General features: G+C 39.2%; 1 protein-coding gene across 3 annotated transcripts in view; it reads right to left on the bottom strand.

Moving 5' to 3' along the window:
• The window catches only part of LOC144607041 (semaphorin-4E-like), a 40264-nt gene extending 22616 nt beyond the window's left edge, over positions 1-17648 (bottom strand). Inside the window, exons 1-4 of one of the 3 annotated variants that reach the window (XM_078423601.1) lie at positions 17542-17639; positions 7451-7853; positions 6278-6423; positions 1525-1587 (exon numbers count right to left, since the gene is read on the bottom strand). In XM_078423601.1, coding sequence (XP_078279727.1) covers positions 1525-1587; positions 6278-6423; positions 7451-7577 — 336 coding nt within the window. In that variant the 5' untranslated portion in view covers positions 7578-7853; positions 17542-17639. Of the gene's footprint in view, positions 1-1524; positions 1588-6277; positions 6424-7450; positions 7854-17151; positions 17316-17541 lie in introns of those variants that run through there. The other 2 variants (XM_078423600.1, XM_078423602.1) reach the window with 2 other exon arrangements.
• Between the last annotated feature and the right edge of the window lie 7353 nt (positions 17649-25001).

The raw sequence follows: 25001 nt of genomic DNA, 5'->3' as shown, positions 1-25001 counted from the left end.
CCCTCCCCCCCCTCCCCTCCTATCCCTCCCTCCCTATCCCTCCCTCCCCCTCAACCCCCCTCCTCCCCCTCTCCCTCCCTCCCTTCCTTCCTAGGAGATATTTAAACTTTAAAATGTGAATAACTTGAAAATATATAACACCGATTTCAATGAAACTTCTTCCATTAGCGCCAAAGGGATGGCTGTGAGTAAGGTGGGCCTAAAATTGTCACACTATCGTGCACCGTTTTGGTTGTAGTTGAGGAACAAACAAACAAACAAACAAACAAATGAGAGTTTTAGTATATAGATAAATAGATAGTGGGGACCACAAATGATGAGTGGAGTGGATTTTTACTGCGGTTGAAGCTTCTAAGTGGACTGACTTGGGTTCTGATTTTTACACATTAAACTTTTTGTTAATTAAGAAAAGGCCAAAGATCTCTGCAGAATTAAAGCTCTTGTTCCGCAACAGTATTTCCCCTTCAATTAATAAGGCATTGTGCAGCAAAACACTCAGGAACTGAAAACAGAAATAAAAAGCTGAAGTAACTCAGCATCTCTGGAAAGAAGGCAGCATCTCTGGAGAAAAGGAATAGGTGTCGTTTCGGGTCAAGACCCTTCTCAGGAACTGAAATTCACATTTCCGCTCCCATATTTTGATGTTTAAAAAGCTATAGCATTGACTTACATTATGCTACAGAGCAGATAAATACCAAGTGGACATTAAAATAGTTCCTCACTCTGAGGACCTGGTGTACATTTACTGGAGAGGCTCTAACCAATACTTCCAAAGTATAAATAATAAATTTAAACTTGATTACTAACCTATAACAACAAATCTACATACTAAAAAGGCTTACAATTGCAGGAGGTGGCAATGTACAATGTTCTCGTAAAGGGGATTGAGAAAGAACAGAAGTAATTAGAAGAAACCGTAAATGTTGATTGACTGCATTGCCTTGCTGGTTATGCAAAAACGAACGTTAAACTATGTTACACTGAAAGTACACATTTGAATTGATTACACAATCATTGATTTGAGTGAAATACTGCAGTACAGTTCTTTAATGATACCAGTGTTAGATGTAGCATATGATGTGCTATTACACACCAACAATGAGGAAATAAAAGCAGAAGTAAATCAGTCTGCAATCTAGAGGGTGGAAAGACTGACTTCCAGGGGTACTCCTATTTCGGTTTACTATGTGATGGCCATCTCAAAAGCCTATTGAAAGTTATACCCCAGATGCATCTAAAAATAAACTTTTGCTTTTGTTTTATTGAACAAATTTCAATAATTTTGATCCAAATGATTGCATTCATGTTGAAAATCTCACATTTTCCGTTTCTGTTGAAAAGACTAAATTTATAGTGATTAATAATTTACAAAAACTTTGCTATAATAAACTTTTGTACTATGATATATTCGAGATGCAGCTGCAATGAACCTAACATAATTTGAAATGCCTAGAATTGCTGTTTTCTGCTTTTCATCCATAGCTACTACATCCCCACTGAACATTTAATGATTTTACACCATACCTCTTGCGACTTTCCTTTGTACATGCATTCTTTCTGTTTCTGCTCAGAGACAGTCCACATCACCTGAAAAGGGGCAGTTAGATATGTAATTGTGCAATTCTAAGAATGAGGAGAGTCATTATTCAGGCAAGCTTGGAAGACTTTAAATAGAATTGAAAACTCATGGTATTAAATACTCATGGAATTCTGAAAATAAAAAAGTGGGAACAAGATATATTAAGCAGTCCAAGTAATATGAACCATACCTGGGACTAAATTTTACTGATAAAATGCATTTATAAAATGAATTCAAGGGAAAAACAAACACAACATACATTAAAGAATAAGAACAGACATTATAGCAACTATTTAAAAGTCATCAAATGCCTAATCTTTAAATATTTATATTAAATTGAATTTCTACATATAAACAATTTGTTAAATATTAAAAAATATAATTAAATAAGGGAGAAATTGAATTTCCACCCTTCACACTAATTTTGTCACAAAACAAACAAAATGAATAGGAAGAATGCAAAGAATCAGGGAATTTAAATCCTCAGTGATTTACAGCATTAAATGTTTGAAGCTGGATTTGTCTAACCTTTTACATTGATTCATAATTTCATTTGCCAGACCAGGACTGTTGCAGCTCTAAAGTTAATATTGCAAAACTGAACCAATTGGGAAACGTTTTCTGATTCTGTTATTTTCTTGGGCAGAATGCATGCAGTACATTTCTGGTATCAAGAAACTGACCAATGTACAGTACACTGATTCAGTATATTTTGGGGGGGGTCCGTTTATAGAGATTTGAAGGCAGGTTTCTTCTAGATGCAGAGATGGACTCATAAACATTTTGTGATAAAACTGTGTTTATATTAAAAAAGCACCATTTCTATTTTTCATCAAAAAGAATGTACATTTTAATACAAAGAAAAGACTACACTTCTGAATTCATGGAAACGTTTGATTTTTCCAAGCAGAAACCTGAACTGTTACATAACCAGTGTAATTCCGAGTGCATTTTGAGACTAACTTCCCAATTGCACCAACAGGTAAATCTCAACTTTACCCTAGCCAAGCTTCTTCTCCAACCCCCCAGCCCCCATGATCCCCATTTTTAAAATTAAGTTTATCATAATCTGAGCAGTTCCAAGTCCATGGTGCAGAAGGACAACATTTGGCCTTGGCTCCAGCAGACATAAATTATTATGCAGCGCTTTAAAAGGGAGAACAGATTGTACAGTTTAATGTATCAGAACATTGTATCAACTTGTATGAAATTGGAACTACTGGAAATGGTTTGGTTTACTGAAAGTCTCTGTACTTGCTCATTGGATTTTTTAATGATTTAGTGTCCGTTGCATTTCTTATATATTCACCAGAAAACTGGTGGTTAATAAGTTGTACTAAAAAGATTGATTGATAGAACCACTACCAGTCAATTCCTGAAACAGAACCTCACAAGAGTATAAAATCAAAGTACCAATTAATTCAGTAGCCTATTGTACAGGAAAAAAAGAGCTGCTCAAGGAACAGCGGCAGGCAGCATCTACGGAGGGAAATGGGCTATCGACATTTAGGTTCATGACCCTTCATCTAGACTGAAAGAGTCAAGGGTCTTAACCCAAATATTTGACTGTCCATTTCCCTCCAGAGATGCTGCCTGACCCGCAGAGCTCCTCCAGCAGCTCTTTTTTAAAGTGAAAGATTCCAACATCTGCAGTCTCTTGTGCTAGCCTTTAGTAGAGACTGTCTTTTCTATCTTGAAATATGAAGCTTGTCTTTTGAGGATGTGGCTATTTAAAAAACCCAAACTGAAATATTTTTTTCAAGCTGAAAAATTCTATATATGGGTCTTTTGCTTTGGAATTGTAAGAAACAAAGGCATTGCACAGAATATTACCATCGAAGGGATCTACAGGAGTTGTTGCCTCCAAAAGACAGACAGCATAATCCGAGACACACACCACCCTGGCCAAACTCTAATTTCACTCTTGCCATTGGGATGAAGGTATAGGAGCCTGAAAACTGTAAACCCCAATATGCAGGAGCAGCTTGTTCCCAACAACCATCAGGCCATTAAACACACAACCTCCAAATAAGCTCCAAATTACTTAGACTTGGAGGCATTGATTTTGCCTTTGTACTATTATTGTGTTTGTTTAATATTGTTGGTGTTTATTATGGTGTTTACAGAGTAGTATGTATACATTTGTGTTGTACTGCAGCATACAAGAATTTCATTGTTCCGTTTCGGGACATATGACAATAAAACATTCTTTGCTACCTGTTTGCCCACTTTCCCAACCTGTCCAAGTCCTTCTGCAAACTCTCTGCTTCCTCACCACTATTCCCTTCACCTACCTTCGTATCATCTGCAAACTTGGCTACAAAGCCATCAATGCCATCACCGAGATCATTAATATATAACATGAAAAATAGCAGACTCAACACCGACCCCTGCAGAATTTATGCTCGCCTTGCACTGGAGATTCTGCAAAAAATGGTCCTGATCAATTAAAACTTTAGCTTCCTTCTTGTAATAAATTATCCTGATTATAGCAAACCCGACAAGTGTTTTATGTGTTTTTACGTTTTACAATTTCTCATAACAGGATTATGCCACTATCCTTTAAAGTTAAATATAGTCCCCTAAGGTGCTCCTAAAATAGGAGTTGCCTCATACTTTCTCAGTAACTACACACCACACTTCTCTAATCCCATGACAATAACTATTTATTGGCTTGTTTATTGAATTTTACTGAATTGTTGCTGAATTTTATCTGCTCTTTTTTCTAGTCCCTACAATTTCCGAAGATATTCATTTAGATTTCTGAAGCAAGATTGTTTTCATGAAATTATTTATTGTTTTAGCAATGACAATTATAACCTAAATGTTTAACCAGAGGCATGTTATTGTAACAACAATAACTTGTGTCCCTGTTCCTTCCACAAACACATAAAACCTGATGAAACACTTCCATAAATCTGAGGTTCTACTTAGAAAGCCGTTCCAAATTAAACCTGAAACAACTTGTTCCCTGTAAGTTAAGCCCTGGCCCCTGTCACAAAATTACAGTCAACAGTAACTGACCTTGGTTAAAGAAACTCTGCCAAAGTCTGAAAGAGTTTCCAAAACAAAGACATAACAGCACAGCAACTTCCTGCCCTCTGTAGAAAAGACTCATCCTAATCAGCTGTACAAACGCAACATGATAATCCCATGGTACATTATGTCTTTAAGATTTTCGTGTAGTAAAATAGTGAATATTTTATTGTTATTCACTTCAATTATTAATTACAAATTAAAACACCAATACATATAGTATATTTATTCTCACATGATGATTGTTTTGTTATTTTTTTTGTCACACAGGTTCCCACATACAAGTTCGAACCCTGTCACTACATTTCTGTTCCTACACTTTTTACCATTGCACAAAGCATAAACAAAATTATTTTAAAGTGTCAATGTCCAAGGTCAATTATCCCATTAGCAACGGCCACTTCATGTGAACATGGTTATCAACAGATGTTTCTCCGAACAAAAGAGATTGTTGCTATGCTCAAGCACATTGAAGACCTCTCATTTCTTTCCTCACATCTTGTGTGCATATCACCGGCACATATGGCAAAATAAATTTTGAAATGAACTTTTTAAAACAAACACTAATCTTATTTCACCTTATATTAAAATTTAATTATTTGGCACTTAACATTTTCCTGTCATTTAAATTACACCAAAGAAATATTTTATAATAAAAGATAAGGCAAAAAAAAGTACTCCATTTTCAATATCAAGCATTTGCTCTTTTAAGATTACAGGACAACGTTTTATTTGCAAGAGTTAGGGGTTAACAAAATATTGCATAACCTAAGGATACAAGATGGAGCAATTTTATTTTGGTATAGAGCAGACTCAAAATGAAAAGACAAACTATGGGGACTAGAATGTTTGAACGAGATAACCTCTGAAGTAACTCCTTTTGATGCCGCTAGATCTATTCACATTTCTCATGTTTTCATTGAAAATGACATTTTAATCCCTTTCTGCACATTTTTAAAAATCCCCTATAGTATTGACATGTATGCCATCATATCCTGAAGTGAACAAGTGAAACAATCCTGCAAATGCTGTCCCAAAATTAGCAGTTCCTTAATGGGCCTATGCTTTGCTTGCAACTGGACTTTAAAGAAACCCATAGCACTGAAAAATGCTCTTCACAAAGCCTTGGAAACACACTAATCTATAATTCAATGGGATTCAGAAGTCCTTCAGTCTCAAACTCAACTGATTGTACATACTTTCCTATTTATTAATTTACATAGTATCATTAGAATATGCATGGAAATTCAAATAGTTAAGCAATGCTTAGCTTCACTGGGCATTTAAATATTGACTTTCAAGCAGAGAAAAGGTAATAGGTTGCTTTTCCTGCCATTCCCGTTAAAATGACAGAATAAAATATGACAAGTAAAGGACTTTTCTGCAGTTGTACAATAATTTTAAAGGCAAACTATGGAGCTACCTTCACAAAGTTCTTACAAGCAGGAATTTCATGAGCAACAAAAGACATATAGAAATTTAAAGATGTAAACAGTGTTAAATGGATATAAATATGAGACTTCAGAAATCATTGACCTTGTGTTATACCCCATTTTGCCATTAGTATTTTTCTGTATTATTATTCTGTATTTTTAGCAATTTGGATATTCAAACCAGTGGGGGTGAACTACAAAGTAAAGTGATTTTGCTTTATATTCTTACTTGTGAAATGGAGTTTGAAATATTTTCAATGTTGAGAGCGAAAATGGCATCTCTTGCTCCTACTAACAACAGGTTATGCTCCTCACTTAGCAGTAATGTTGAATAATTAGAGATTCCTTGTTCTGCAAATGTTTTCAAGTTTGAATCTATAAAAAGTAAAAAATAAATCTATGTAAGCTTGCCAAAAATGTTAAATGATAATATTTGAGGTAATTCTTAAATCAGATGCGCTGCACGTTAAGTTTGCCAATATACAGATTAGTTAGAATACGAAGTGCAATCTTTGCACAATAGAATTATAATTCCAATTTTGGGCATTGTATGAACTTGTATGACCGTGTATGACACACCTATACCTGATATAGGCGTGAAATGTAAATAATGTGTTGATGGATGTACATTCAATTTTAGTATAAAAATCAAAGAAACTGCAGATGTTGGAAATTTAGAATAAAAACTAAAAATGCTGTAAACATTGAGCAGGTCCAGCACCTTCCATGCAAAGAGGAACAGAGTTAATGTTTCGGGTCCTTTATCGGAACTGGGAAAGATAGAAAATGAATTAGTTTTCAGTTTCTGAGAACTGATCAAACGGAATATATTTTACAGGACAATACCGAATGTGTTACAGCAACAATTTCAAGCAGATTTGCTTACTTGTCTCTGCTTTGCGTTGCTAATAAACACTGCGGATCTTGCCTAACAGGCTAGGCAATACCAGTGGTGGGGGAGGACAGGGCAGGGGAAGAGAGGGTTGGGGGGGAGAGGGAGAGAGGGTGGGGGAGAGAAGGAGATGGGGGGAGCAGAGGGGGTGGGGGTTGGGACAGTAAAAGGGGCGGGGTAGTGAGGACAATGGGTAGAGGGGGCAGGCAGAGGGATGAAAGGGAGGGTGTAGAGTATAGAAGGAGGGTGCACAGGAGGGTAATTGCCTTGCAAATTTGTGTGTTCAGTCTGCAAGAGTACATCTAGCTTCTGGTTGCCTACAACTTTAATTCACCATCCTAGTCTCATACTGACCTCTCTGTTCTCAAATTCACATCCAGATCAGAGGAACTGGATGAGAAACAGACCAATCCATATTATTACAAAGTACCATTAGTTTACGAGTGAAGATGAATAGAGTGTCATTTGATATAATCAATATAATGTATAATACAATAAGCTGCCTCTTACCTTCATAATTTATAGTTTTTCTTGGTGTACAATCCAGTGCATAAGAGGCTTGTGAATGCAGTAGAAATCTAATCAGCAGATTATAAAATAGAAACCCAAAGCCTTTAAGCATTTTCAATACATGCATTTTCAGTGTCTGTTTTTGGATATCTATTGCTTTGGAGATGTACTATTGGGAAACACATTTAAGGTGAAATTTTGTAATTTCTTCAAAAAGCTTCAAGAACCACTGAAGAGGGTGGTGATCTGCAGGTCCGGGGTCCACAATTATCAATACCATTGTGCCAAATTTGAATTATCTTCTCAGGTAATGGCATTAAAAAGTAGAGATCCACATGAAAAACAATTGGCTAGGTTGTATCTTTTCATCACAGGTTGGTGGAATCTTCCATGAAGCATTAACCTGAAATAGAGGCTGCTGTTAAATATCTTGGTTTGAATTTCCATTCTTCAGTGCAAAAAAAATGCCTTAAAATTTAAACCTTGTAAATTTAACCAACTTTATTAAAGCCTTCATCGATGTTGTTTCTTTAGAAAACATGGAAATGTCTAAATATTTTCACAGCCTTACTTAAATGCAGAAAAATCCAAAACTAATGCATGGAATACCAAGCCTTTCCGCTTCTGTGTCATATAAAAGGAGAAAAAGCAAGCTATTGTTGCCCCTGGTAAGAATCTTCCTTTGAAAGGCTCAAGTAACACGGTCTGAAGAAGAGTCTCGAACCGAAAAGTCCCCCATTCCTTCTCTCCAGAGATGCTGCCTGTTCTGCTGAGTTACTCCAGCATTTTGTGTCTACCTTCAAGTAACACTGTGTTTCTTTTCAGTTCTGAAGTTTCAAAGTATTTCGCTATTGACAGAGAAATATTCCAATTAAAAGATGTTTTTAGTGTACATTTTTAAAACAATTCTGGCTACTGGAGGTTAACAGAGAGGGCTGATCTATTGCAGTCCTTCCTTGAACTTTAGTGCATGTATTTAAAAAAATGATGCAATGTACTCAAGTTTAATCTATCCTTTACCAAAGATGAAGTTCTGTAAATAAATTCCAATTCCTGCACATGGCTGATTGTATAGAGATTCATAGCCTAATCGAACTAAGTCTCCTCTTTATCTTATCTGTTTTCCAAGAAAAAAATGACCCTACATTACAGAGTTAAACAAGGTGGGAAGGAAAAAGAAAAGTCTGGAATTTTCACTGAACCAATACTACCAACTGGGAATGGGAATAATCAGTATTGCACTGATGGCTTCCAGTTCTTTGTCACATCTCACGGTCAAATATCCTGGCACGGTCATTAAAACAGAACTCCCCCACCCCGCCATTCAAGAAGATCATGACTTTTCCATCATTCCTCAAATTCGTGTTCCTGCTGTATTTGTATAACACTTGATTTTCTTACTAATTAAAAATCTATCTATCTCAGCCTTGTGTAATTCAAGAATTCTGTCTCCAGCTTTCTGGAACCAAGAATTCCAAAAAACCTACTGGGAGAAGATTTTCTTCCTCACCTTAGTCTTAAATGGACACCCTCTTATTCTGTGACTATGCTTTTTGATCCCTGACATTATCATGTGGGGAAACATTCTCCCAAAATTTACCCTATCAAGTCCCTTAAGAATGTTATATGTTTCAATTAAATTTCTTCTCATCCTTCCAAACTCCAATGTGTACAACCCAACCTCTCAAACTTCTCATGACAACCGTGTGACATCTGGAATCATCCTAGTGAATATTATCTGAACTGCTTCCAATGTCGCTATATTTCCTTAACCAACGGGACCAAAATAGTATATTCTACTCTCAATATGATCTCACTTGTGTCTCATACATTGATAGTACAACTTCCATATTTTATAATCTAAACCCCTAAAATAATAGCCAGCATTCAATTAGCCTTCCCAATGACTTATTTTAGTTGTCTGTTACAATTAAATCCACTCTGCCAGGCTTACTGAAATCCCACAAACTTTCTAGAATTGTAAAGATGCACTTCTGTTGGCCCAAAAGCATCAGCAATATGAAAGATGAAAGGCTTTCATAGTCTTGAATTGAAGACTCCATGCAAGAATTATCTGGCTCTGCCTTCTTCTGCCATATTTTTTATGTGCTTACATATGTAAGGTTTTTTGAAAGTTCGCATTAAATGATCAACCGTTTTGGTTATGGAATCATAGAGTCATTGAGTGATACAGTGTGGAAACAGGCCCTTCGGCCCAACTTGCCCACACCGGCCAACAATGTTCCAGCTACACTAGTCCCACTTACCTGCGCCTGGCCCATATCCCTCCAAACCTGTGCTATCCATTGTCTAATTGTTTCTGAAACGATGGGATAGTCCCAGCCTCAACTACCTCCTCTGGCAAGTTGTTCCATACACCCACCACCCTTTGTGTGAAAAGGTTACCCCTCAAATTCCCCTTCACCTTTTCCCCTTCACCTTGAACCTATGTCCTCTGGTCCTCGATTCCCCTACTCTGGGCAAGAGACTCTATGCATCTACCCGATCTATTCCTCTCATGATTTTGTACACCGCTATAAGATCCCTCCTCATCCTCCTGCATTCCAAGGAATAAAGACCCAGCCTATACAACCTCTCCCTATAGCTCACTCCCTCTAGTCCTGGCAACATCCTTGTAAATCTTTTCTGAACCCTTTCAAGCTTGACAATATCTTTCCATTAACATGGTGCCCAGAAATGAACACAATCTTCTGAATGCAGCCTCACCACAACTGCAACATGACCTCCCAACTTCTATACTCACTCAATACTCTGACTGATAAAGGTCAATGTACTTCTTCAACGTTGATGATTTTGAGTCAACATTTTGTGCAAGTACAGTAGTTAATCCGTGATAGTAAGAACCATAATAAAAGTCAAAGTAAAATCACCGCAGGCCAGCCTGAACTAGGCTGATGTATATGTATTCACAAAATGCTGGAGTAACTCAGCAGGTCAGGCAGCATCTCGGGAGAGAAGGAATGGGTGACGTTTCGGGTGTCAGGGGGGCGGGACCTAGAGGAGGAGAACTTCTTCAAAGTGGACATACCTTGAAGAGAAATCGCAGTGGAGCGACAAGTAGTAAAGAAGATGTATATGTATTTGCAAACCTATTTGGGCTGGGACTTAGGTTTTACAAGGATTGAGGAATCTGCAAATATCCTTAAAATTATAATTATCTAGATTTATCTGGGTATTGAAGGGGTGAGAGGAAGAATAAATAGAAAGCAAAATAATATCTAATGTCTGGTTATCCATTAGACTGTATTTATACCACACCTTGTTAAAGGACCATGCATGCAGAGCAATAAAGAAACAGTTTATTAAAGTTGTTTTCCTTTCCAGTAAAAGGATATGAACAACACTGGCAAGTCAAACATTTATTTACATTCTAATAATTTTGCTGTAGCGCCACATTTATGTTTCATTTTGGAATAGGACGATTAAATTATGTTGTGTTTTAAACTCTGGTTATGTTAAGATCCAGAACTCAATAAAACAGCAGTTCACTGTGCAAAGGTCTAAGAACTTTTATGTGATAAGATGTTATATAAATACATTTATTCACTGCATCAGTTCCTTTTATTTCATTTAGGCAATGATTTAAGGTGGGGTAAAATCTATAAGGCACCAGCAGGCACTCAATTTATAAAATGCTATTAAAATGAAGCCAAGTGCTGTCACATTATTAGATGCTATAACAATGCCTTTGATACTGATCCTATGCTTTCTGTTCAAGACTTGAATAAATGGGATCACTAAATTACCTACAAGGCAAAGTACAGAAAGCTAGGAAGTGGGAATAACCTAAATTGCTCAGGATTTTCACCACAGCGGGCTCCTTATATACTGCAAATTTCTACTATTCTGTGGTGCTGCTTTGAAAAATAACATTGGCCAGAAACATTTCAATTAATGTTTGATTGCAAATTAAGGCTCTTGACTTCAAATTCTGTGTACAACAGCATAATATATTTAACCTTTTGACTCAAAGGATTGTTTCCAAATAAGACACGTTTGGACTTTGTCTATTTATTGTTTTAATCAGAGTTTAACATTTTTATTAAAGTTCCATATATAAACATGTTGCTCCTGCAAGTTTCAACCCTCTAATATTCTCTAAAGTTTTATTCTTTTCCAACTATTCACAACACAAATACCTGCCAAGTTTTCATTGTTTTCCAATCCTTTTTTAATATTATCTTTCAGAATGACAAAAGTAGGAATTTTGAAATGGGATAAGTTTAATCCCTTTAAAACTGGAAAGTTAAATTTAGTTCACAGATTGTGAAAGCTCTTAATGGTTTATTAAGGGTGATAAATCTTCGAATGATCAAGCATCCGTGCACCAACCAACAGGTTTGGTTTAGTTATTAGCATGAGAATATCCTTTTAATTACAATTATCTTGTGGATTTAAAAGCGCTAAACAGATCCAAAAGGTACTCAAACTAGTTTTGCAACATCTCAACCAATTAAAATCTTAGAAGTTTTTTAAAGCTGGAAAACTGACGTGTTTATTGAGCTAACCTGATACGGTTTCATTTTTATTTTATTTCCTGATCTAATTTTAACAGCCAGGCAATGGTTATTATGATCTTTAACAGGCAGAGTAACTGAAACAAAGTTCAGATGTTTGAGAAATATGATACCACCTACCATACAATGAAACGGTATTGGTAGTGTATTTTCTGCTTCACAGAACCACTGAAAAATTAGTTGGGACAAAGAGTCTGAAACAGGTAATGATTAACACAGGGAATGCCACTAAACATTTCCCAAGTTTGAAAAATGCATCAACCTGAAGATAAAATGTGCATCTCAGAAAAGGCAGGCATGGGTAGCAATGAGTTTAAAGAAATTAATAGTTTCTTTACCAGTCCTCATGTTAGGATAACATTAACTTCAATTCTGTACTGAACTTTAATCCTTAAACCCAAAGTAAATAAAAATGCAACTTTAAAATAATGCACTTACCAATGTGGATCATAAGAAAATTATTATTTATTTCAAAGCACCACAAACTAACATGGAAGTAACAAAGACACACAAATTAATTTGGCAACAGAGTGGCAACATCCAAGTAAATGGAAAGAATATGCATTTAAAGCTCAGCAATACAGATATATTCTAAGACTGCAGACAGAAAAGGAAGTGGTGCAAGAGGTAAAAGTTCAGATTGTGGAATAGCTTTAACAACAGAATGAACCCACTCCAGAATAATTACTAGGCAGACTTTTCATCACAGCAGAACATATTTATAAATGAATTTCAGCTCATTTTCTTTTCTAAACAATCAAGAAGTTTGTTTGCACTCAAAAGCTTTTCACTGTGCCTTTTCACGTGACAATAAACTAAACTGAAACTGTTTTGCTGTTAAGTGCTTTGCATGAGGTGAATATTCTACCGAACCTGCAAATCCGCATGAAACCATTGTAATTAGATGTAGTGTTCAAATTTAATGGCATAAATAGATAATGATAATTTCCTCTTTTCAGACCTGCCATTCATATAATCAGAGAGTTATAGAGCTGTAAAGGCCATTTGGCTCAACTTGTCCATGCCTACCAAGTTAGCATTCTGGGCTAGTCCCATTTTTCCTGCATTTGGCCCATGCCCCTCTAAACCCTTCCTGTCCATGTATCGATGAACTTGACAAATTTGTTTCATATTTAAATAAACACTGGGCAATCTCCTGCATTATGTATGGCCACATTTTTAGATGCCCAAGGTGGGAGATCATTTTAAATACATGCATTTTCATTACTTTTTCTGCCAGTAATATGTGGATGGTCAAGACCAGGTGTTGCCTTCAAATCAAAGGCTAGAAGACAAGGAAGTAATTAGATGAGGTCATGCAAACATGATACAAGTTCTCATTTTAAAGTTATATGTCTTGGCTGCATTTGTAGAATTACATTATAATAGTTTCAATGTTCACATTTATAAGAGTAACTGCTGGTAAATTTCTCAGCTATAATTGTCAGAGTCATAGAGTGATACAGGGTAGAAACAGGCCCTTCGGCCCAACTTGTCCACATCGGCTAACATGTCCCAGCTACACTAGTCCCACCTGCCTGTGTTTGGTCCATATCCCTCCAAACTTGTCCTATCCATGTACCCGTCTAACTGTTTCTTAAACATTGGGATAGTCCCAGCTTCAACTACCTCCTCTGGCAGCCTGTTCCATACACGCACCACCCTTTATGTGAAAAAGTTCTCCCTCAGATTCCTATCAAATCTTTTCCCCTTCACCTTGAACTTGTGTCCTCTGGTACTCGATTCCCCTACCCTAGGCAAGAGATTCTGTGCATCTACCCGATTTTATACACCTCCATAAGATCATCCCTCTCCTCCTGCACTCCAAGGAATAGAGACCCAGCCTACTCAATCTCTCCCTATAGCTCACACCCTTTAGTCCTGGCAACATCCTCGTAAATCTTCTCTGAGCCCTTTCAAGCTTGACAATATCTTTCCGATAACATGGTGCCCAGAACTGATGATAAAATTTTGCGGCACGGTGGTGCAGCGGTAGAGTTGCTGCCTTGCAGCGAATGCAGCGCCGGAGACTCAGGTTCGATCCTGACTACGGGCGCCGTCTGCACGGAGTTTGTACATTCTCCCCGTGACCTGCGTGGGTTTTCTCCGAGATCTTCGGTTTCCTCCCACACTCCAAAGACGTACAGGTATGTAGGTTAATTGACTGGGTAAATGTACAAAATGTCCCTAGTGTGTGTAGGATAGTGTTAATGTGCGGGGATCGCTGGGCGGCGCGGACTCGGTGGGCAGAAGGGCCTGTTTCCGCGCTGTATCTCTAAATCTAAAAAAATCTGAACACAATACCCTAAATACGGTCTCAGCAACGTCTTAAACAACTGCAACATTAGTGCCCAACTTCTATACTCAATTCTCTGACTGATGAAGGCCAATGTGCCAAAAGTCTTTTTGATCACCTTATCTACTTGCGACTCGACCTTCAAGGAACCATGCACCAGCACTCCTAGATACCTCTGCTCTACAACACTCTCCAGAGGCCTACCATTCACTGTGTAGGTCCTGCCCTTGTTAGACATCCCAAAATGCAACACCTCACATTTCTCCGTGTTAAATTCCATCAACCATTCCTCAGCCCATCTGGCCAATCAATCAAGATCCTGCTGCAATCTTTCACAACCATCTTCACTATCTGCAAAACCTCCCACTTTTGTATCATCAACGAACTTGCTAATCTTACCCTGCATGTTCTCATCCAAATCATTGAGGTAGATGACAAACAGTAACGGGCCCAGCACCAAACCCTGAGGCACACCACTAGTCACAGCCCTCCAGTCCAAGAAGCAACCTTCCACCATCGCCCTCTGCTTCCTTCCATGAAGCCATTTTGCTATCCATTCAGCTATCTCTCCTTGGATCCCATGTGATCTAACCTTCCAGAGCAGCCTACAATGCGGAACCTTGTCGAATGCCTTATTGAAATCCATGTATTCAACATCTACAGCTCTGCCCTCATCGACCTTTTTGGTCATGTCTTCACTCTAACAGGGATGTACATATCCTGAGCTTTTTTTCAGCACACTTTTAAAAACATCCCACTTGGCTGATGTTCCTTTCTCCTCAAATAACCTGCTCCAGTCAACTTGTGTCCTCTCTCCTGTTGTATCATTGGTAAAAGTGTAAAGGAAGACAATGCTAGAAATAAAAGCAACTATTCTATCATTCAATGAGATTATGGCAAATTATTTACCATAACTAAATATACTAAATCTTCACAGCCATCCCAGACGGAGAATTCCAAAGGTACACATTTCTCTTGGTGAAGAGGTAACTGGCCCTTATTTTGAGATTGTGATTCCGCTTCAAGATATCACATCATTCCTGTATCTTGGGTGACCAGAACTGTACACGGTACTCCAAATATAGCCGTTCCAATGTCTTCAGCAGCTGTAATTTGATGTCCCAACTCATGTACTCAATACACTGTCAAATGAAGGCAAGCTTTCACCACCCTGTCTACCTGTGTCACCACCTTCATAGAAATTTTGTAACAGTAACCAGAGGAATGTGTTTACAACACTTCCCACAGCCCTGCCATTCCTGCCCTCTTGTTTTCTACAAAAATGCAACACCTCCCATTTATTTGAATTAAACTCCATCTGCCATTCCTTGGCTCATTGGCCCAGTTGATCAAGATCCCATTGTAATCACAAAATAACCTTCTTCTCTATCCATTACCACTTAGTTTTTAGTGTTATGCACAAACTTACTGACACCACCACCTATATTCATATCCAAATCCTTAATATAAATAACAAACAGCAGCAGATCCAGCACCAATGCCTGTGGTTCACCAGTTGTTACAGGCTTCAAGTCCAAAAAAGAAATCCTCTATTACCATCTTGCTTCTTACCTTCAAGCTAATTTTCTATCCAGTTGGCTAGCTCACCCTCAATCCCATACGAACAACCTTTCAGACTAGCCTACAACATGCTACCTTGTCAAATGCCTTGCTAAAGTCCATGCGACAATCTTTACTGCACTGGCCTCATCAACCTCCTTGGTCACCTGTTCAAAGATCTCAATCAAATTGGTGAGACATAATTTCTCACACACAAATCCATGATGACTATCCCTAATCAGTCTCTGCTTCTCCAAATGTATGTAGATCCCAACTCTCAGGATCCCCTCCACCATTGATGCAAGGGTCACCTTGGTGGGAGCTGGAAGAACTGATGCCAAAATAGCTGGTCATTTATAAAAGCTTAACATAATCAAACCGAGCCAACAAAGTTTTATGTAGAAATCAAGGAACTGCAGATCCCAGTTTACAAAAAAAAGACACAGAGCTAGAATAACTCAGCAGGTCAGGCAGCATCCTTGGAGAACCAGGATTTGGAACGTTTTTGGTTAGGATTCTTCTTCAGACTGATTGTGGGGGGAAAGAAAGCTGGGACAGAGGAGAGGCAGGACAGAGTGTAGCAGGTTAATAGGTGAACACAGGTGATGGGGAATTTTGATGGGCAGATGGTTGGACAAACGCTGGAGTTGAAAAAAACATTAGGTGTGAGACAAAAAGATTGAAGTTGCAAATTGCGGAGGCAGAGGAAGGAATCTAAGTGGGTGGGGTGGGGGAGAAATAGGTGCAAGTCCAGGTGGCGCACAGGGGAGAATGGGAATCGTGAGGCAGAAAGGTTTGTTCCAGTACCTCTAAAATTGTAGAATTTAGCCTTTGGCTTGTAAACTACTCAAGCAGAATATGTGGTGTTGTTCCTCCAGTTTACGTGTGTCCTCACTCTGGCAATGGAGGCGGCCCAGGACAGAAAGGCCAGTATGGGAATGGGAAATGGAGTGTTAAAGAAAATGTATGCTCAAACCTCCTGGAGTGGTCTTGACTTGAACCCACAGATTTCTGACTTGATGGTAAGCGGTTTTCCAAGTGAGCCACAAGTGGGGCATCCACATCTACTCTATCACGTCTACACTGGGCACAAATGTCAGACCAAGACCCACTGGTTGTCCCCAGTCTAGTCAGTCTAAGAAGGTACCTGCTGCACGGGAGGAGCAACGGGTCCTCCCACCCCACACAGTCCATCAAACAAAACTACGATGTCAAGTCAGTCTGAATCCCGACCCGAAAATCTAATAAGTTGCTGCTTGTTTGCGTCAACCATCTGAAGTCCCGGGCCTCGTTTGACAGTTACTTACCGAACCAACCGATAGAGAAGGGTCACATTACAGTCAGAAATCCAGTTACCTCCCTCGGGCTGTGTCTATCCGCGTCGGAGTCGTCGAATAAAAACACCGGGGCGTCAAAGAAAGCCGCCCACCGCCGCGGCCGCCACCTTTTCCCCGCCCACACCTGGCGGCACCAACGGCCGGCCGGCCGCGCGCGCGAGCGAGCGATGCGATGCGATGCCAGCCCAACGGCTGCAGCGCGGGAGCGAGCACGGGTCACCCCGGGCGGCGGAGAAGGCGACGGCGCCAGCACCCGCCCACCCACAACAAACCAAACCAAACCACCACATTCAACCTCAACAGCCTTTCACCCAAATCTCCTCTCAGCCTTTCGTTATTATTTAAACAAAATTCTCCTACCTTCTTAACCTGAGACAGGTAAATAGTTACTCAAAACCAAGGCGTTTGTTTGTCCTTTTGTCATTTATGCCTCATTTTCCTCCCCACCCGCACGCACGCACGGCTTGTGAACTTTAAAACTTATATCCTGTTTCCGAGTCAGATGTGATGATCACGTTCTCCCAGCTCCCACCAATCCTTCGTAATTGTTCCCGAACAAGAGCAAAGTCCAATGCATAACATAGGTTCAAATTGTTGGAGGATGGTGGTGGAAATGGGGGGTGGATTTCACACGCCATCAACTGGTGGGAGACTGAAAGAAGCTCTAGAATTTTGGACTGGATGAAAATATATTATTTGCAGGTTAAATGTGATCAAATAGCAAAATAGTGCCGATGGTGGAATTCTCAAATTAAAAACAGCATGACAGAGAGATTTCGTAGCACGAGAGTGTCTGTGGATACACATGTGCAAGTTGAGATATGAATGTAAAATATTACAGAAATCTTCCTGGAAATCTGAAATTAAATCAGAATATGCTCTGAGTGCTTGGCATCTGTAGAGAGGAGAAAAGGTGTTAAGCTTTCTGGACAACCTGTTGATGAAAAATTGTTGACTTGAGATAACAGGATTTAAACAGAGACAGGAGCAGGCCATTTCTGACTTGGTGATATTCAAATAACCACTGCCAAATTTCAGGTTATGCATTGGGATGGATATTATTTAACAAAGCTATAACTTGGCTTTTTTGAGGGAATATCAAAGTTCACAGAATTTAAGATGTAAACTTGCCCTCGTGTCTGCTCTGTTATGGAGGTAGATCACTTTTACCTCACCACTAAATTTCAGTACTAGCAATATGTTCCTTTATAGTTTTAGTTTCCAAATTAAATGATGGAAGTGTTTGTCAAAACTGGAAGCTGTGAATGGCATTTCGAAAGGAACAGAACAAAGGGAGAGGAGTGTTAAAGTAAGCACCTACAAAAATCAGTTTGAATGTAGGAATTAAATAGTAATAATCAAGTTGTATTTACATAGAACCTTTCAGGATGGTTCTTTACATTAAGGCAGTTAAACATCTTACAACCAACAAAGTTATTTTAAAATAGTCATTGTTGTAATTTTGGATAATTGCCATTTTTAAAGTTTTAAGGCACAACAAATGCAATGAGATAAAAGACCATTTGTCTGGTTAAGTATAACAGAACAGAGCTTTATTAGTACTGTGTTGCAATTAAAAACAAACAAAATGCTGGAAAAATTCAGTGCAGCACCTGTGGAGGGAAGTGGACAGTCAACGTTGCTGGTCAAGACCCTTGTCAGCTGTGCTGATAAATGGTCTTGACCTGAAATGCAATCATTCATTTCCCTCGGCAGATGCTGCTTCCCCTGCTGAGTCCTTCAGCAATTTGTTTTTGCACCTGATTCCAGCCTCTGCAGTCTCCTGCGTCCACACTGTGTGGCAATGTCACATTAGATCAGGCACTTAAGTCATAATCATCTGACTCAGTGGATGCACTCGTGCCTCTATGATTAAAGCAGAACTGAGGAGCAGGATGATTCTGAAGTGAGTCAGTTGGACGGACTGTGCCAGAAAGATGAATTTCAAACTCATTCTGGTCATGCCACTATGTAATTCAGTTATTCTAGGAAGCACTAAGAGAAGCTATAGAAGGAATGACATATCTCATATTCTCTACAGATGACAGCTTGTGTTTACTGGAAACTGAGATTCTCCACCACTGTACAACTTAGCTCAACTGTTTGTGACACATTTACCACAATAACCATGAATAAATCATCTATGGGTGTAAATAAATTAGGGTGGGTAATGCAAGGACTCTGCCTGGAATTATGGAGGATATAGACAGTCTGAAGCCATTTCCTGGAAACACAGCTGATTCTGCAACTCTATCCCCACAGACCACTTTCCAAAGCTAGGCTATTGACATACTCTGTGCTCCATAAGTTTACATCTTTAGTTCAGGTAACTTTGATATACCCTGAAAAAAGCCAAGTAATAGCTTTGTTAAATAATATCTATCCTAATGCATAACCTGAAATTTGGCAGTGTAGTTCTTCGAATATATTTTGAACCAAAATTGTAAAATAAGTTTACAGCACTATTCAACATTTTAAAAACAATGAAATAGCAACACCTGGAATGAATTAACTAGCAAACTTCAGTGGAACAAGCTAAGCCTGCTACTCTGCTTTTAAATTGAGGAAGTAAGCTGTAAAAACAAGCAAATTGGATTGGGTTCTAGTTGAAAACAAGTTTATGAGCTGCATACATTTGATGGGGAATAAAGGTGGTTGTGAAAGATTGCAGCAGGATATGGATCAATTGGCCAGGTGGGCGGAGGAATGGTTGATGGAATTTAATATAGAGAAGTGTGAGGTGTTGCATTTTGGGATGTCTAACAAGGGCAGGACCTACACAGTGAATGGTTGGCCTCTGGGGAGTGTTGTAGAGCAGAGGGAGCTAGGTGCGCTGGTGCATGGTTTCCTTGAAGGTCGAATCGCAGGTAGATAAGGTGGTCAAAAAGACTTTTGGCACATTGGCCTTCATCAGTCAGAGTATTGAGTATAGAAGTTGGGAGGTCATGTTGCAGTTGTAAAGGACATTGGTGAGACTGCATTTGGAGTATTGTATTCAGTTCTAGGCACCATGTTACAGGAAAGATATTGTCAAGCTTGGAAGGGTTCAGAAAATATTTATGAGGATGTTGCCAGGACTAGAGGGTGTGAGCTATAGAGAGAAGTTGAATAGGCTGGGTCTCTATTCAGGATGAGGGAGGATCTTAGAGGTTTACAATATCATGAGAGGAATGATATTGTGAGAGGAATGATAGGTAGATGCACAGAGTCTCTTGCCCAGAGTAAAGGAATCGAGAACCAGAGGACATAGGTTCAAGGTGAAGGGGAAATGATTTAATAGGAATCTAAGGGGCAACGTTTTCACACAAAGGGTGGTGGGAGTATGGAACAAGCTGCCGGAGGAGGTACAGTAGTTGAGGCTGGGACTATTCCATCGTTTAAGAGACAGACAGGTACATGGATAGAACGGGTTTGGAGGGATATGGACCAAACGCAGGCAAGTGAGACTAATGTAGCTGGGACATTGTTGGCCGGTGTGGGCAAGTTGGGCCGAAGGGTCTGTTTCCGCATTGTATCACTATTTGACTCAATGGCAGACAAATTGAATCAGTTTTTTGCATCAGTCTTCACAGTGTAAAACACCAACAATGTGCCAGAAATTCAAGAGAGTCAGGGGGCAGAGGTTCATGGAGTTGTTATTACTAAGGAGAAGGTGCTTGGGAAGCTGAAAGGTCTGAACGTGGATGGGGATGAGAAATGGAAAAATAGGGGTGGGAAGTGAAGGGGGGGGGGGGTGGTGGGGAGGGGAGGTAGGGGTTGGGGGGGTTGGAGGAATCTCAAACTGGAAGCTGTGAAAGACATTCATCATTTAACAGGTTAAGCCAAATTTGTTGTGCAAATTATTGCATGCCGCAGGCAAGATGTGCCTGTACTTCTGGTGAAAACAACTCTCCAATTCTTCAGAATTATTGACTCAAACAGCAGGACACTGAGCTAAAACCACTTAAAATGTTTGTGTTGCATTTAGATTCTTGGTAATGGAATCAATGTCAGCCCATTTGAATGGAGTGGAGTATCTTCTCCCATTGTAAAAACACAAAATGCCAGAAATAGCAACCCAGGCAGAATTTGTGAAGCAAAAAACAGAATTAATAGGTCAATTATCTCTTGTCCTGTTTTCTCTTCGACATATTATTTTCCATGGGGTGAAAAGGTGTATTTTGTTACAAAGCAAATATAAGTAGCAGCTCCGTATGGTTCCTCTAGCATGTTTAAAAGAGACCTCTGAAATAGGCCAACCCTTCATCACAATCTCCATGTACCATGAGCAGAAACCACTACTCTGCTTACCCGGCATTGTCTAGACTAGGATAATAGTCATTTGGCTTTGAATCATTTAGATTGGTTTCAAAGGAGTGGGCATCCAGTAATTGTGTTAATGCCCAGTCAAATGAGAAATGCATGTTTCATGTTGGTTTTCCTTTGGTGTAAAAAGTATTTGATCACTTCCGTGCACACATGGCATTAACTCTGTTTCATGTGGGATGATGTATTTGCTAGCCTTTTTGTTATACACAGAAGAGCAGTCATTGAATATACAACTCAAAACTCATATAATATCCCTTCCATTTACTAGTGCTGGTTGTTCAGTCATAGATTTCAACCAGGATTTTCAGTATATGAGCTCGATATTTTCCACATTCTGCTCAAATGAATGGGCAGAAAATTGCCAGGGACAAATAGAAAACTCTGGATATCAGGAAAGGGTAAGTAAGACCCCTAAATGGAAACTCTAAATTATCCTTATCTACTCTGAGGAAGAGACCAAATTTGGTAAGTTACCAGGAAGATGAGAAGTAAGACATTGTTGACTGCAGCGTTAACAAAATTGGTTGAAAGGTTAGAGTGTTTGGTTTGATAAACTACTTACTTACTTTAAGCTGAGGAGAGTTTTCCATTGGTTTAGTGAGCAAAGGCACCATCTGGATGATTATTCATTCATTTGTGCTGAGCTGCTTCTTCTCCTACAGTAAATTAGGCAAACTACAGCAAATGACCTTTGCACTCCTGAGATTTAAAAAACACAGTTAGGATACCAGCTCACTATCCCATGGGTATAAGAAAATAACTGCAGATGCTGGTACAAATTGAAGGTATTTATTCACAAAATACTGGAGTAACTCAGCAGGTCAGGCAGTATCTCAGGAGAGAAGGAATGGGTGACGTTTTGGGTCGAGACCCTTCTTCAGACTGAAGAAGGGTCTCGACCCGAAACGTCACCCATTCCCTTCTTTCCTGAGATGCTGCCTGACCTGCTGAGTTACTCCAGCATTTTGTGAATAAATCCCATGGGTATATGTGCAAATCATTTAATAGGATCATCTATGACAAAAAGATGCTCTCTCAACTTTCTTCGAGACAATTCCATAAGATCAAGGATGACCTGCTTAGATTTATTTTTTGGGGTGTCCTGTAATGGCTGTTGCAGACAATATGGGAACTACAGATCCTTCAACTAATGTGCCAAGTGGTGGTTGACAGAGTGGGCAGCTGGCTAGTCCGTGAGGTAGTGCATTCCTTCCGATTCTTATGCAGGGTTTCCATGTGCACCCAATGAATGGCCTTGAGGTACTAAAAAACATCTTGAAAGCTTCTTCTCCACTTTGAGCAGTTGTGTGCCAGAGGTTCCTTGGGGATGTTGCACTTCTTCAAATAAATTTTGAGCACATCCTTACATCTCTTTCTCTGGTAATCTCCTCCATTATAAAACTCAGAATAAAAGGTCTGTTTCAGAAGTCTTGCGTCAGCCATGATGTGGCATGCCTGATGTAGCAGATTAAGAGTACTCTTAATATTGGGGATATTAGACTAAGAGAGGGCATTAACATTAGTTTTCTCATTCTTGCAGGGAGTTTGGAGGATTTTGCTGGGACAATGTAAATGCTATTTTCCGAGTGTATTGAGATGTCTGCTAGTAGGTAGTCTGGGTCAGAAGAACATATGAGGGCAAGGTCACTGCTGCATGGAAAGTCATAATTTTTGAAGATAGACACAAAATGTTGGAGTAATTCAGCGGGACAGGCAGCATCTCTGGAGAGAAGGAATGGGTGGCGTTTTGGGTCGAGACCCTTCTTCAGACTTTTGTCATAACCTTTGAGCTGGGTTTGAGATCTTGATCTTCAGTAACTCTTTCTTCAATTGACCACACATCACCTGGGGCCTAATTTAAGGTTGCGATGGTACACGAGAATAGTCGGTGAGAGGCTTTAAACAACTGTGTCTCCAGTATTTAGTAAGGAACTTAAGAAATACGAGCAGCAATAGGTCATCCTTCCCATTGTGCCTGCCCTATCACTGAACAATATCATATGTCCCCTCCTAAATCTCAACTCTACTTTCCTCGCCTATTCTTCAATCACTTGATTCCCTTAGTCTGAATTATTCAATTGGCCCACTATTAAATAACAGAGAATGCTGTTTCACTTGAATAAGGCAGTTAAGGACCACAGGCAACAACAGAAATGGTGCAAGGATATGGTCATATCTGGAACCTAATGGAAAGTGTTCTGGCTTTTTGTAAGTTCCCAGGTAGATGTTGGTGTGGGTTGGGGGAGAGAATGAACTGTGCACTGAACCTGAAAGTTACTTTTTGTTTTTTCAAAGAATGAAATAATTACACTTATTTCAGACTCGCCTTGCCATTCCTTTTTGCCTGCTTAGGTTTCTCTGCCAAGTTTAACTCTACGCAGGTCATTACAAAAATCAGAGAATGTAGTAGATATAGAATATATTTTTCAATAAGGAGAAGGCATGAGGGTTCAAATTACTTATTCCTTTGCATGTTTCTTATGTTTATCATAATTCTTGAGTGCATAGACAGCTTCAGGGTTGGGGGGGGGGGGGGTGATGATACAGCTGGCTGTTAAAGTATCAGGGATAAAATACATTTGGGGTTGAAGTTTGCAGTCTTTAGAGGGAAATCAATGATAGGGAAATTGGGGTAATAAGGAGGGGGTCGGAGTCTTAGGTGCCCATGAGCTTGGGGCTATCAGGGCATCAGGATGTCAGGTGATCAAGACCTTGGGGAATTGAAAAACTAGTGAGTTGGAAAGTTTTTAGAGGATTGGACCATTGGAAACATCATGGCTCCAATGTATCATAGTCTTCCTATGAATTGGAACCTTTAGGGATCAGGGCATTCAGAAGGAATCTCAGGGGACCAATGCCGTTAAGGCTTGGGCGCTTTGAAGGTCAGGTCCATTGGTTCGTCAAGGAGTTAGAAAGTGAGGTGCAGAGATAATTATTGGGTGATAGACATATCATAGGGTGATTATAGGGTGATTCACCATTAAAAGATATTTGTCTCAATGACCATAATTTCTGGGGAATAAATTAAACAGTTTTCCTGGTATGGGGAATAATATCCCTGAATTTGCAAGTCCAATGCTAGTCAAGAAAGGCCTAGTTGTATTTTGTGAATTACCCCAAAATGGTCATTATCACGATTCATTCCACCTAATGTACATGTTTTCAGTCATGTAGTTCTGAATGAATAATGCTCTGCGTTATCAGCTAATATTTCTATGTCTGGGGGCATAAATATAAAATGGTCATGAATAAATCATATAAAGAATTCAGAGGAGACTTCATTATTCAGAGTATAATTTAGAATGTGGAACTGGTTATCATTTAAGTGGTTGAGATGAGCATCAAGGATGCGTTTAAGGGTAATGCAAAAGAGAGGAAAAGAGTAAATGTTGATGGAAATCAATGATGTCATATGAGAGAAAATTAATTTGGTCTGTGCTGCAAAAGTATGTGGAGTGTAATTCCATGCAGCAAACACATTGATTTCAAGAGAACAAAATCAACCCATCACC

The sequence above is a fragment of the Rhinoraja longicauda genome, chromosome 28 (genome assembly GCF_053455715.1).
Source record: "Rhinoraja longicauda isolate Sanriku21f chromosome 28, sRhiLon1.1, whole genome shotgun sequence".
Taxonomy (NCBI): Eukaryota; Metazoa; Chordata; class Chondrichthyes; order Rajiformes; family Arhynchobatidae; genus Rhinoraja; species Rhinoraja longicauda.
This window is presented reverse-complemented; position numbering and strand designations above follow the sequence as displayed.